This window comes from Argentina anserina, chromosome 6 (genome assembly GCF_933775445.1).
Source record: "Argentina anserina chromosome 6, drPotAnse1.1, whole genome shotgun sequence".
NCBI classification, from domain to species: Eukaryota; Viridiplantae; Streptophyta; class Magnoliopsida; order Rosales; family Rosaceae; genus Argentina; species Argentina anserina.
The window spans coordinates 28,820,535-28,835,808 of record NC_065877.1 but is presented as its reverse complement, the minus strand read 5'-3'; the positions used below and the strand labels follow the sequence as shown (position 1 = coordinate 28,835,808).

Below are 15,274 nucleotides of genomic sequence, written 5' to 3'. Positions count from 1 at the left end.
AAGAAACGTCCTTTAGAAATTGATTAATTTCTTTTACCCGTCGTCTAAACTTAAATACGCTGGATTTTGTTTTCGTGACAACAAAGAGGCAACGCTGGCTGGGTTAAACCGACAGCTAAGTCAACAGCCTGATTGAAAGATTCAATTAACAAAAGGGAGTAGAAAGATTCAATTAACATTACAACAAATTTACCTTCAATATACTGTGGATATGGCAAATGTAAAGAATCTACAGCAACCCTCCCCACTCCACAGGAACAAACATAAAAACAATTACGAGTGAGACGAACAATGCTAGCGGCCTAGACACTAGCACAAAAGCAATCAACGCAATATCCAAGGTGATGACACTAACATGTAAAAGCAATTACAAGTGACATGAACAGAGATGGATCCTCGTGCTGCTAGCAGACTCTCAAGGGTGAAGTAGGTACACAATGCTGCAAAACTAGGCAAGAGGCCCTCCAATCAAAAACCACCCTTCTGTTTCAAGGTGAACTTGTCGCCAAGACTCAGTGCAATACCTTGAGTCTTGCTTCTGATTCTAATGTATCCACCTAGCTTACCATCTGCTTGTTTCTCAACACTCACATTCACCAAAGCATCCTCCCCGAAAACACTCCTCGCATACAGATTGGCAGCCAGGACTCCACACTCTCCTTCCAGGGCCGATCTGATGTCATTTCAGAAAGGTATGAGAGGAGCACATAAATATTAATCATCCACCAAGAACTCATGAGGAAAATACAGAGGACACATAGAACATTAGTACTCTTACATACTGCATACACTGCACCTATGTGAAGAAAGAGCACCACTATTGAACTGTATATTGTCCTTAAAACAATATATGTAGCTAAATTTCATAACAATTTGTAGGTTTATATAAATATGATGTATGCCTATAGTACACACGTATGGTGCAAGAATGCATACGACATCATTAAAATAGTATTAGTACTGTTACATGGATGTTGCATGCATGTGTGCACCACTGAGATGTCGTGAAGCAGCAACATTGAACTTTGTATCTTGTGTAAAACTGACATGTAGCTGAAATTTCATCCCCAGTTTTTATGAATTTAGTACAATTACTACCATGTATCATTTTCTCTAGATAAATATAATAAATTGTACTTCATACGTAATTTATTTATTATTTTACGCTCATATATCTGAATGTGCTTGGAATGGCCTACTGCCAAATATATCAGAAAAAAAAAATTAAAATTAGTTGATAGGAACTTACGGTGGAGTCAGGCACTTCATGTTAGTTGCTTTAACAATGTGGTTCAAAAATTCCTTTTCATCTTCAATAACAGTATTTACAGAAACCTGGGAGAGAAAAAAAAGTGTTGATGTATCATAGGAAATAAGTGCAAATACCAAGACAAAGTAGAATTTAAAACACACGAGGCTAGACATGTTCAACTGACATAATGTATCCAGAAACGAGTACATATGAAATCAGGCTTTCCAAGAACTAAATTTATTTAAGGGCAATGGCTTCCCTTTGTCGTTTAATGTGAGTAAACACTAGTCCACAATAACTAGACAGCATATATTGAGCTGTGTGTGCATTTAGGTCTAGGCTTTAGATGGAAAGAACCATCTGAACGGGCTTTTAAAATTCTGAAGATAGAAAAGGGAAGCCAATTTTGATATTGAGTAGTATACTATTAAGATCAATTTGTACCATGCACGGTGCAACAACTCCACATCACAAAATTGAATATGTATCAACTACAGCAAGAAAAGTGATTCGTTAAGCTGGACCCTTGTGATCGAGGACATGCAAAATGCATGAAATTTTGTGGCTATATAATCTAACTATGAGAGTCCCATACTGCGTAGCATAAGTCAATGGTGAAAAACTCCAAACACAAGTAACACTATACAAGTATACATATTGAGATTACATTAAACAAACCAATATCACAATAAGAACGATTGACTAAAGCATCCTCATTAAATAGCCATTAACATCAAACAATTTAACATATCACTGAACAGATACATCATGAAAGTGAATGTCATGTAGAGGCCTCATCTCATCAGTATCAATATCAACATAATATCATTTTGGGTCATTATGATGACTCTTGTGAGAGCCTTGAATGAAGCATAACAGAGAGAATCATGTGACAATAACGTACCTTATTTTCCCATTCAAACTCGGCCCACATTGTTCGAAATAACACATCAGCACATGAAGCCGGAGAGATGTAATCCATTATATCAATATGGATGTCATTAAGAACTATAACTGTTCTCTCAAGCGAATTTGAAGATGTCTCATAAACAATGTTACCAAATATAACTCCTGTTTCAGTTGAAGAGACCTTGATGTTTGCTTTTATCTGTTTAGTTGATTCCGGAGCTAGTGTATAGTTCTGAGGACGCTCCACTAGTTTGAGATCGCCCATCGTGGCCAACTCCAAGCACAAATTTTGAAGGGTTGCCTTGGTTCGGTTGATGATGGTAACATCAAGAGCAATATCATAATGATTAACTGTAACATAGGCTTCAGCATAAACAGGATCGCTGAATCCTGTTAGCTGAAGAATGCGGTTGAGTCTGTTTGCATCATCTCCATCCTTTATAAACTCTCCAGTAGCACGTTTGAGATCATCTTGAACCTCATCTTCCAACTCAAGCTGGCTCATACCCTGATAAAAGATTGGCATATAAGAAAAGAATTAAAAATTAGGTGATGCAAACAAAAGTATACTGATAGACTAGCTTATTTTAAAAAAAAAATCTTTGCCAAAGTTCTTTTTTTTTTTCAATGCAAAATTTTAAAACCATAACAGTATCTCTTTTTTTTTCTCTACATAGTCCAAATTGAACTGTTGATTTAGAAACTATACTGACGAACAGTTGAACACATTATGCCTTATTGTGCCACAATTAAGAAACAACACAAATTTCCTGACCAAACCAAAACTAAAGAGGGACACAAGAACAGTGCAACGTAAACGGTAAAAAAAAAATTAGTGCCAGAAGAACCTGAAATATATAATCCTAACTTAAAAGGTCAACCTAGAGTATATCAGTGTAGGTAAAAATAATCAATTAGGATGCCAAATACGACCAAGTATAATGAGTGTAGTTTGAAACAGTTGTAACAATAGATATGCAGAAAGAATTATCCTACACTGAAAGTAGGTAGCTCTAGTGCTCTAGTGCTCTAATGCCTCTATAAGAAAACAATTTAAACAAGAAACGCATCGCGGAATTACCTTTCGACTCTTAAGATGGTAGAAATCAATAAGATCATCGGGTTGCGCATTTGATATCTGGGCCATAGCTTTACTTTCCTGTATTTCCCGATGCTTCTTATCTTCAAGCATTGTAACAAAACTTTCTCTACAAGACTTTAGCCATATCTTTTTCAGTTCTTCACCTTTATTGCATAACAATCGAATGCAAAGAACAATTCGGTCATGAGAATCATTATCAATAGGATGTGGAAGGACCGGTGATTGACCCAGTTGTAGCATAGACACCATGAACAACAAAGCCTGTGCGGTTACCTTGTTAACTTCAACTTTAGAAGGCTGGACCTCTTCCAGTCTCAAAACAAGCTTTGTTAACGTGCAAGCAACAACTGACTCCAGGAAAAAGTCACCTGAAAGAATCAGTGATCTCAAGTTCCCTACAGAAGCCAAGGATCCTTGAACAAGGACAGGAGCAGACATCGCAGTTTCCAGTGCAGCAGACTGGGTAGCATATGTACCATCTGCAAGGACTACAGGTCTCCTGGAAGACACAGTAGAAGAGTTCATCACCTGAGTATGAGTATTCCTAGAAACATCTTGTGCCTCAGTCTCCTCAGAAGCTGTGTAAAACGGGAGCTCCCCAAGACACTGCTTAATGGTTGCAATCCCACTTTCAACCTCAGAAAGTGACAGGCAATATTCCCCGATAATCCAAAGAGCATAAGTACACACCCTTGAAGACCTTATCTGATAAAAAGTATCCAACAGCCTTGTAATAATAGACACACGCAACTTGGGGTTGGTTTCAATAATCTCACGCACAAAAATAGCCACATCCGTAGCTGAAGCCACATTGGAGTCGCCCAAGAAATCCATCAAAGGATGGACCACCGTGCTTGCCACCTCAGGAAACTTAACTGCACACGAATATATAGCCTGCACCAGCATCTGCCTGTACTCCCCATTCTTCTCAAGCTCAGCACCCTGAGTCTTGACGACCTCCTTCTTCAACATCATCACAACCTCATCAATATTCCCAGGAGTAATCAAGTCAAGCACAATATCAAGCGTCTTCCTCCTGATATCAGGATTTGGACTTGAGAGAGCCCTGAGCACATCCATAACCAACTCCACCAATATCTCCCGATGTGAAGCCTTAAGCTCATTTATCCTATCCAGCACAATCAACTTCACATTGTTGTCGCTCTGCGACAGCAACAACTGACAGTAAGTATTGGCCGCAGCACGAACCGCAGTCGGCGCAGACGACAGCGACACGAGTGTATTGGCACACTCGTAAACGACGGCACTGGACTGAGCATTAAGCAATGATATAATAACCTTAATGTACTTCCCCTTCTCACTCTTATTGACTCTACAGACCTTCCTAATCAACTCCAACACAACCAATTGTAGCTGCTCACTCCAATCAATAATCCTTTCGATATTCGAAAACAAATAACTAACAGCTCTATCCTGAGCACAATTAAACAGCATAAGGAAAGCGTTTCGCTTACTAGACTGATCCTGCTCGGAGGTCAAGAACCGCTCGATGATCTCCGGCGCGTCCACCAGTAACTGCTCGCCCTGCGGAAGCTTATACACATACATGACGGCGCTGACGGCGTTGCGCCGCACAAACGGATGCCGGTGCTCCAGATTGGCCAGAATCGAAGGCATCAAAGGCTCGATGATCTCGGACTCGTTCAAGCGGCAGAGGAAACGGAGAGTGACGCCGCGGATGTACTCGTTGGGGCTCTGGAGGTTGTTGCGGAGGTTCTGGCAGATGAGGATCATCTCCGGGAGGACCTTGCCGCGGGAATCGGTCTTGTCGATGATCTCGAGGTAGAGGAGGAGGAGCTTCTGGACGGTGTGGTCCTCGGAGGGGAGGACGTAGCGGATGATGGTGATGAAGAGGTGGGGGATGGTGTCGCCGTTGAGGAGGAGCATGATGGCTTGCTTGAGGGCTTCGATCTTGGCTTCGTCGTCGTTGCCTTCGAGAGCTCCCTTGATCTCGTTGGCGAGGGCCGGCGTGCCCTTGTCGAAATGGACCAGGAGAGTGCATGACTTCTCCATCACTAGAAGAAGAAGAAGAGGAGGAGGAGGAGGAGATCTGGGTTGGAATGGGGTGGGAATGAATCGAGTGACTACAACTCTACACTCTACAGGGGTAAAATGGTGGATAAAAACACGGGTCGGGTTGAACCAACAGCCCTATTCGGATTTAGATCCAATACCATTTATCTTGTTATATTTTATTGGAAAAATTTTGGTAAAAATACATGAAGTTCAGCCCCCTACTAATATCAGTACAACAAGTTTCAAACCTGCGATTTTTGTACATCAAATATGAGCTCTGACTTAATATATGTACACGATGTCTCTGACACCGTTAGTTTGTAGGACAAGAATCATAGTTTTAGGGGTAAAACGGTCTAGAGCTAATACTCTCTCTCTCTCTCTCTCTCTCCTTCCTTAAACCCCTAGCCTTTCGTTTGCTAAATTGCTCACAACCACCGCCCCAGGCGCATCGGCCTCAAAAATTACACTGGTTTATCCTCTTCTTCCTTGACGCTGCTTTATCCGTCTCAGCCTACTCCACCTTTCCTTTGACCTAATCATCATCAGTTTCTTTAGCACCCAATGCAACCACACCCATCTAGGACATCAAGTCTCAATTCTGATTGTGAATTCTGCAATTTGGGCTAATGATTACTATCTCTTTCTACACCTCACTCACCCTCTCTACTGGTAATGGCCTCCGACGATCGGTACACACCGTCGCTGAGGACGAGAAGTATGGGTTCTAAATTGGCGGAGGGACTCGAGATCGGCGCGTAGGTGATTTCACACCTGAATTTTATTTCAGATGATCTGTTTGATTCATAAAGTTCTTGGATTGCTCAAAGTCGTGGTGGTTCTGGGTTTGGACCTTGTTCAATTCTAGCTTAGTGTGTTTTGTCATTTTAGTGGATTGTCCCATGAGGTTTCTAGGATGCTAGAATATGGGGAGACTGGGTTACCATCAAAACTTGGTATGGAGACAGAAGTAGATAAAAGGTTTCTTCTGTGTTTTCGTTGATATGGAGGAATTGGGGGTTGGCGGAGAGAGAAAGACCAGAAGAGAGGTGGGTGGTGAGTGCTCAAAATTCAAATATGAAGAGACTAAATTACCCTCCAAATTATAACAGATTTCACAAATTTAACGGTAGATATCACGTAATGTATGAGAGTTGGGTGTAGCTTGGAACTTAATGTACCAAAATTTATGTTTTAGAACTTGGTGTACTGATATTAATAGTGGTCCATAGTTCATGTATAGTTACCAAAATTTTCCCTATTTTATTATACTCGTAGATTAAAGTTTGGACGACTAGTAACATTGAGTATAGGCCGACTTAGAACTGATACGCAGGAGTGGTAGAACGGTATAATGGATTTTCAGATGATGATAACGAACATTTGCGAACATTATGGTACTTGATTGGCAGGACTGGCTTATTTGCTTTGGTGGGTTTATGTACCATTGTTCTGTTCCAGATTAACCTTTGGTCACTGTTTAGAATGAACTATTTCTTCAAATACTTGTATTAGACATTGTTCCAATTAAAGTCCATTATCAAATTCAATAATGCTCAAATTTGCCTTGGCCAAAACTCCAAGACTCCTAGCTAGGAGGGCTCGATTCATTTCTACAATGGGAGACTGGAAATTTAACAGTTTACATCAAATCTCAGGCTCAGTCGCACAACTAAACCGGCTTATTCCAATTCTCCTGCTAGCACAGTTCGACGACTATGGTAGCAGGAGTGGAGCTTCGTGGAAAACTGGTTCAGTATTCCCGCGCAAAGAAATCATGATTGAAACATACACCATTGTGCTTTGTAAATCATCACTGTAGCAAATGTGATTAGCAGTTGTCACAACTCACAAGACATTGGTGAACAGAAAAACCATATAGAGAATGGATGTGCTGGTGAAATTAGATACTAGTTAGAAATTCAGAATCCTCTATATGAGGGTATTCAGAGAAATGTTCAAGTATCTGCAACAAATGTGGTGTATGTAACCAACTCAATTTCTATAAATGAACCAACAAGAAGCTCAAATCTATGTACCTCTATGAATTCTCTGATGCACACAGGTCTCATTAAAAATTGGGATAGTTTTACCAAGGTTAGGTGTTATTTAGAAACCATGCAATCCGATATGCTCAAGAAATATTACAAACCGTCATGCTGCCAACAGACTAGTACTAACAAGGTTGGAGTAGGTATAATGGTGCACAATTAGGCAAGAGTTTCTCCAATCAAGGGCCGCCCTTCTGTTTCAAGGTGATCTTGTCCCCAAGACTTAGGGCAATACCCTGAGTCTTGCTTCTAATTCTGATGTATCCGCTCAGCTTACCATCTGCTTGTTTCTCAACACTCACATTCACCAAGGCATCCTCCCCGAAAACACTCTTTGCATACAGATTAGCAGCAAGGACTCCACACTCTCCTTCCAGTGCCGACCTAGTGTCATTTTAGAAAAGAACGAAGGAACATCAATCATCCACCACAAATTCCCAATAGAGATACAATACAATGCATAGGAAATATAAAGGCGATATTAGTATTCTTACATGAATCTATGCATCTAATGACAAATATCATGACATAACAACAATATATGTAGCTAATTTGTGTCACCCTCTTCCGTAACATTGGTGCAACCCTTATATTTAACTCAATTATTCGTTGGAAACTAACATATATACTTTTATACTTAATTTAGGTTTCTATTACAATTATGTATGACACTGCATGTATGAACGAAACAATGCACTTCCACATGTAACAGAGCAGATTACAGAGTAAACGGGTTGATAAAGTTCTGATACTTACAGTGGAGTCAGGCACTTCATGTTAGTTGCTTTAACAATGTGGTTCAGAAATTCCTTCTCGTCTTCAATGATAGTGCTCACAGCAACCTGAAAGAGATAATGAGTGCTAGAGAAGGAATAAAAGACTCTAAAGCCAATAAAGATATACTTGTGGATGTGAGAGTCCAAAACAATCCTTAGAAAGGACATTGCAATCAGGCAGGCCAACAAAATAAATTTAACAACACAAGGATAACAGCCCGAAAACACACTAGTTTATTATATAAGATGACCAGCATATACACACACACAAAAAATATTAAAATAATCTTCCCTCAAAAAAGATCACTGAGAAGTACTATCCAAATGAGCCTCATTTATGGAAAAACAGAAACCAAATTTGAAAGCAACCGTGTGTATATATATACACATTAAATATAACATATAACAGATGCATGGGAGCATGGGACAATAGCCACATAAAAAAGTATAAAATATGTAACCCCTAAATGTGGAACGTAGACCCAATAATGAATTGCCTGCTACATCTGTGGCTTTTGATTGGGAAAGCAACAGTGCCGTCACATTGTTGCAGTAACCATTCTCAAAGAAAGTCCGCAAACACTAAATAATGCTACATATAGTCCATAATAAAACTCCACTATCGCTATAAACAAGAGAGCAGTAACCATTTTATATAACCAATGAGCCTTAATCAAAATAACCACGATCAGAAAACATTTCAAGACTTTGACAAAGTATTTCTATTGTAGGCCTAATTATAAAATTGACAATTGTTACCAGGTATGAACACATCATATCATTTTGGGTCATGGTCAAATAATTTCTTTCAGGCGCACTTACTGATACACTTTAGAGATTACTAACAGCAAAAAGACCACTGAGCATGAAGTGACAATAGTGTACCTTATTCTCCCACTCAAACTCGGCCCACATTGTCCGGAATAATATATCAGCACATGATGCAGGAGAGATGTAATCCATAATATCAATATGGATATCATTAAGAACAATAACATTTCTCTCCAGCACATTTGAAGAAGTCTCGTACACAATGTTACCAAATATTACTCCGGTCTCAGTTGAAGAGACCTTAATGTTTGCCTTTATCTGTTTGCTTGATTCTGGAGCTAGTGTATAGTTCTGAGGACGCTCAACAAGTTTGAGATCACCCATCGTGGCCAACTCCAAGCACAAATTCTGAAGAGTTTCTTTCGTCCGATTGATGACTGTAACATCAAGAACAATGTCATAATGATTAACTGTAACATATGCTTCAGCATAAACAGGATCGCTGAATCCTGTGAGCTGCAGAATGCGGTTCAGTTTATTTGCGTCATCTCCATCCTTGACAAACTCTCCAGTGGCACGTTTGAGGTCATCTTGGACCTGATCTTCCACCTCAAGCTGGCTCATACCCTACAAAAGACATGCATAATTAGAAAGGAAAATAGCATACAAAAATCAATTTGATTCACCCAGTGTCACTGATCTATCTTCTGCACTTCTTACTGCCAAGATTCTGTATAGCTCTAAATGTTTGGGACCAAAATGTTGGTCTTATAGAAACAGTCGATTTACAAATTAAAATAATCGAAGAAACACATCATTCCTTATTATTCCAAATGATGCAGGAACACACACAAAAACTATCATACCAAATTGAAACTAAAGAGGGGGTAAAAATAAGAAGGTACATTTGAGTTGAACTTTGTCACTACTAACTACACAGACAGCTTAAAGTAGGGGTGATATGTGTGACAGACTGACAGCATAGGCCTAACCACCCCTTTTTTTTTTGCATCAACTTAATTATGTGCGGCAACTTAAAGCTTTATATGCATGATTACACGGTCCCAACAAAGGTCCCTTAAAACCATCGAGACGGGTCTGATCACTATTCATAAGAGTATCATTTAACATACATCAGGATTAGGGACAACTGGACAAGCTTTCATAATTCTTATTTATATCTCAGATGAGATGGTAAATAAGACCTCGTGCATCAGAAAACAAGGAAACCGTACTAATAGGAAATTTTTTTTGTCTTCAGAAAAGAAAAAAAATTGTTGTCCAACACTAGAAAAGAAAAACGAAAGAAATTATTTAAAAAAACAAAAAAAAACACAGCCCAACAGTTCTTTAAACACGTAATCTTACAGCACAAAAGAGACAAGTAAGACAGTGCAGCCTTACCTTTTTACTCTTCAGATGGTAGAAATCAATAAGGTCATCTGGCTGTGCATTTGATATCTGAGCCATAGCTCTAGTCTCCTCTGCTTCCCGGAGCTTCTTATCTTCAAGCATTTTGACAAAACTCTCACGACAAGATCTCAACCATATTCTCTTTACTTCTTCACCTTTATTGCATAGCAGTCTGATGCAAAGAACAATTCTATCATGAGAATCGTTGTCAATTGGATGTGGAAGGGCTGATGATTGACCCAGTTGCAGCATAGAGACCATGATCAGCAATGCTTGTGTAGTTGCCTTGTTCACTTCGACTCTTGAAGGCTGGACCTCTTCTAATCTTAAAACAAGCTTTGTAAGTGTGCATGACACAACTGACTCGAGGAAAAAGTCACCGGAGAGAATCAACGATCTCAAGTTCCCGATAGAAGCCAATGATCCTTGAACAAGGAGAGGTGCAGACATAGCAGTTTCAAGTGCAGCAGACTGGGTAGCATAGGTCCCATCTGCAAGAACCACAGGTCTTCTGGAAGAGACAGTCGACGAGCTTACTACCTGAGAATTCTTTGAAACCTCTTGAGTCTCGCTTTCCTCAGAAGCCGTGTAAAACGGGAGCTCTCCTAGACACTGCTTAATTGTAGCAATCCCATTCTCGACCTCAGAAAGTGACAGACAATACTCCCCAATAATCCAAAGGGCATAGGTACACACCCTTGAAGTCCGAATCTGGTAAAATGTGTCCAACAGCCTTGTTATTATTGAAACACGCAACTTTGGATTGGTTTCAATTATCTCACGAACAAAAATAGCAACATCCAAGGCGGAAGCAACATTGGAATCACCCAAGAAATCCATCAAAGGATGCACCACAGTGCTTGCCACCTCTGGAAACTTAACTGCACATGAATAAATAGCTTGCACCAACATCTGCCTGTATTCCCCATTCTTCTCAAGCTCACCACTCTGAGTCTTGACAACCTCCTTCTTCAACATCATCACAACCTCGTCAATATTCCTTGGAGTAATCAACTCAAGAACAATATCAAGGGTCTTCCTCCTAATATCAAGATTCGGACTGGAAAGCACCCTCAGCACATCCATAACCAGCTCCACCAATATCTCCCTATGCGAAGCCTTGAGCTCATTAATCCTATCGAGCACTATCAGCTTCACATTGTTGTCACTCTGCGATAACAACAACTGGCAATACGTATTGGCCGCAGCTCTAATGGCTGTTGGCGCAGACGACAGCGAAACAAGTGTATTGGCACACTCGTAAACAACAGCACTCGACGGAGCATTGAGCAATGATATAATAACCTTAATGTACTTCCCCTTCTCACCCTTATTGACTCTACAAACCTTCCTAATCAACTCCAACACAACCATCTGGAGCTGCTCACCCCAATCAGTGATCCTATCGATATGCGAAAACAAATAGCTAACAGCTCTATCCTGAGCACAATTAAACAGCATAAGGAAAGCGTTTCTCTTACTAGAAGGATCCTGCTCCGAAGCCAAGAACCGATCCACAATCTCCGGCGCATCCACCAGCATTTGCTCGCCGTGCGGCAGCCTGTACACCGACATGACGGCGCTGACGGCGTTCCGTCTCACAAACGGATGCCGGTGCTCCAGATTGGCCAGAATCGAAGGAATCAACGGCTCGATGATCTCGGACTCGTTCAACCGGCAGAGGAAACGGAGAGTGACGCCGCGGATGTACTCGTTGGGGCTCTGTAGGTTGTTGCGGAGGTTCTGGCAGATGAGGATCATCTCCGGGAGGACCTTGCCGCGGGAATCGGTCTTGTCGATGATCTCGAGGTAGAGGAGGAGGAGCTTCTGGACGGTGTGGTCCTCGGAGGGGAGGACGTAGCGGATGATGGTGATGAAGAGGTGGGGGATGGTGTCGCCGTTGAGGAGGAGCATGATGGCTTGCTTGAGGGCTTCGACCTTGGCCTCGACGTCGTTGCCTTCGAGAGCTCCCTTGATCTCGTTGGCGAGGGCCGGCGTGCCCTTGTCGAAATGGACCAGGAGAGTGCATGACTTCTCCGTCATCGGAGATCGGTGATTGGGAAATTCGGATCTGGAAATGAGGGGAATAGGGAAGGAAGGGAAGCAGTGAGTATGGATTTTGTGTGGGGTGTGTTTTTTTCTCGGCTTTTAATTTGGTAAGGATTGGGCCTAAAGCAACGGGTCGGGCTTTTAATAAAATTTTATATCACACCCTTATAAATGTTTTGGAACTGGAAATATAAAAAAATACACACCCTTATTTATTTATTTAATACACATCCTGTTTGAGGATGAAATACTTGTATATTATTGAATGATATGGGGGCCTATATATAGGCATTTACAACACCACAATCCCGTAGGATTCGGAGTCCTAATCTACTACGGAGATGCTAATCTATCTCCTAACAGGAAACCTAATAGGCTAAGACACATACAAGGGTAGAATAGTAATTCTCCCGGAACACTCCCCCTTGTGTCGCATGCCTAGGTTGCATGGTGCACACATTGTTGCCTCGGTAAAAACCTTGTCAAGCAAAACAAAAACCTCTTGGGTAAAACAAAAGCTTGATCGAAGGGAAAAAGAGCACAACGCACCAACTACTTAAGGATCTTAACATGTGATGTAGACTCCCCCTGAAGTCTACCAAACTCTAGTGTTCCGATAAACGACGCATGCCAATGCTCTTCACATGTTTCACAAAAGTAGATTTAGGCAAAGACTTGGTGAACAAATCCTCAACATTGGATTCTGAACTCACTTGATTGATCTGAACATTCAAGAACTTCTGTTGTTGAATGTTGTAGAAGAACTTAGGCGAAATATGCTTGGTGTTGTCTCCCTTGATGAAACCTAACTTTGTCTGCTCTATGCAAGCAGCATTATCTTCATAAATGCACGTAGGTTGATCAGTTGTAGAGACTAATCCACAAGAATCACGAATATGGCGAACAAGTGATCGTAGCCAAACACATTCTTTCACTGCTTCATGGAGAGCGATGATCTCCGCGTGATTCGAAGAAGTAGCAACAAGAGATTGCTTTGTGGATCTCCAAGATATCGCCGTATTCCCAATGGTAAACACATAACCGGTTTGAGAACGAGCCTTTTGAGGGTCAGAGAGGTACCCTGCGTCGGCATAACCAACTAACAAGTTGTTTGGAGTCTTTGCATCGGGGGATAGAGGTGCACGGGACCGGTGGCTGCTCTCGGCACCGCGCACGGTCTCCACGCCATGGCGGCCGGCGGCGTCGCTGCGGCGTACGGCGGCAAGGCCGGGGTCGGCGACGGAGGTGGTGTGGGGAGATACCGTGGTGGTGTTCTCTCTGCAATAGGGGTAGAACAATCCCATGTCAATGGAACCTTTCAAGTATCGAAACAAATGCTTGATTCCATTCCAATGACGTAGCGTGGGTGCGGAGCTAAATCTAGCCAATAAGTTCACTGCGAAAGATATGTCCGGTCTAGTGCATTGAGCAAGATACAATAGTGCCCCAATCGCACTAAGGTATGGAACTTCAAGACCAAGAACGTCTTCATCATCCTCTTTAGGATGGAAGGGATCCTTCTTGATATCTAGACTTCGGACGACCATGGGAGTAGACAATGGACTGCATAGATCCATATTGAAACGTCGAAGCATCTTCTGCGTGTAATTTGACTGATGCACTAAGATGCCGTCGGCCCTATGCACAAGCTCAAGGCCGAGACAGAATTTCGTCCTCCCTAGGTCTTTCATCTCAAATTCCGACTTCAGATAAGACACGGTCTCTTCAATCTCATCAAGAGTACCGATTATGTTCATGTCATCAACGTAGACCGCAACGATGACGAATCCGGAATTTGTCTTTCGTATGAACACGCATGGGCATAGTTCATCATTCTTGTAACCCCTTCTCACCAAGTATTGATGCAACCGATTGTACCACATTCTTTCGGATTGCTTTAACCCGTACAACGAACGACGTAATCTGACTGCATGAGCACTCCGTGGTCTGGAGGCACTTGATGGAGGTAAAGGTAGTCCCTCAGGAGCTTTCATGTATATCTCTGCGTCAAGATCCCCATAGAGATAAGCTGTGACCACATCCATAAGCTGCATGTTTAGTCTTTCGGACACTACCAGACTAATAAGGTAGCGGAAGGTAATGATGTCCATAACAGGAGAATAAGTCTCTTCATAGTCAATACCAGGTCGTTGTGAGAATCCTTGCGCCACGAGTCTTGCCTTATAACGCACGATCTCGTTCATCTCATTACGCTTACGAACGAAGACCCATTTATGTCCAACAGGTTTGACATCTCTTGGAGTCAATTCAACCTTTCCGAAGACTTCTCGCTTCGCTAATGAGTCAAGTTCTGCCTGGATTGCTTCCTTCCACTTCAGCCAATCTGCTCTGCGTTCGCATTCAGCTACAGAGCGAGGTTCAACGTCATCTTCAGATATGATCTCAAGTGCGACGGAATAAGCGAAAACGTCATCAATGCATGTAGTGGCTCGGTTTCGGACCGACTGCTCACTTGTGTAGTTCACTGAGATTTCGTTGTTCTCTGGCATCAAACAAGGTTCCATAGCGTCCCACGGAAACACTTGAGTTGATTCATGGACATAGCTGTAATCAGAGACAACTTCATACGATGGTGATTCATCGTTGATGACGCGCTGTGCCTTAGTCATTCGCTTCTTTCTAGGTTTTGAATCCCTAGAGTTTATCGGTCTCCCCCTTTTTCTTTGAGGAGCCGAGGCCGAAGCTGCTCCATGCCGGGCCATCTCAGCATCGTCGCCACAAGGGGCGCCGGCAACACCACGGCGTACGGTGGTGCCGCCGTCGGCCTCCGTCCCACTGTCAGGGGCGGTGCCAACGTTGCTAGGTCCAGGAGCTTGTCTTCCACGCCCGTATTTCGGGACATCCAACCGTGCCGGTACGTTCGCAGCGGGTATGTTTGATCTCGTCACTTTAG

The 15,274-nt window shown here is 42.0% G+C and overlaps 1 protein-coding gene across 4 annotated transcripts; it reads right to left on the bottom strand.

Annotated features, from left to right (window-relative positions):
* Positions 1 to 103: 103 nt before the first annotated feature.
* Positions 104 to 12,415, bottom strand: LOC126801009 (coatomer subunit beta-1-like). 4 transcript variants are annotated; one of them, XM_050528445.1, is made up of 5 exons: positions 11,617 to 12,415; positions 3,243 to 4,562; positions 2,157 to 2,669; positions 1,250 to 1,335; positions 104 to 673 (listed from the first exon to the last, which is right to left on the bottom strand). In XM_050528445.1, the coding sequence occupies exons 1-5, from the start codon at positions 12,352 to 12,354 to the stop codon at positions 469 to 471; spliced, it is 2,862 nt and encodes a 953-aa protein (XP_050384402.1). In that variant the 5' UTR covers positions 12,355 to 12,415; the 3' UTR covers positions 104 to 468. The 4 variants fall into 4 exon arrangements, with proteins under 4 accessions (XP_050384402.1, XP_050384401.1, XP_050384404.1 ...); XM_050528444.1 differs by having other exon boundaries at positions 3,243 to 5,195; positions 12,250 to 12,415; XM_050528447.1 differs by lacking the exon at positions 11,617 to 12,415 and having other exon boundaries at positions 3,243 to 5,324.
* Positions 12,416 to 15,274: the final 2,859 nt, after the last annotated feature.

What these genes read in the sequence shown, in the direction of transcription:
- LOC126801009 (XM_050528445.1), bottom strand. Translation starts at nt 12,354, where the DNA reads ATGACGGAGAAGTCATGCACTCTCCTGGTCCATTTCGACAAGGGCACG. An exon ending in AGAAGGGGAAGTACATTAAG is followed by an intron (nt 4,563 to 11,616) that starts GTTATTATATCA and finishes AAGTACATTAAG; the next exon opens with GTTATTATATCATTGCTTAA. An exon ending in ACCATCTTAAGAGTCGAAAG is followed by an intron (nt 2,670 to 3,242) that starts GTAATTCCGCGA and finishes ATCTTTTATCAG; the next exon opens with GGTATGAGCCAGCTTGAGTT.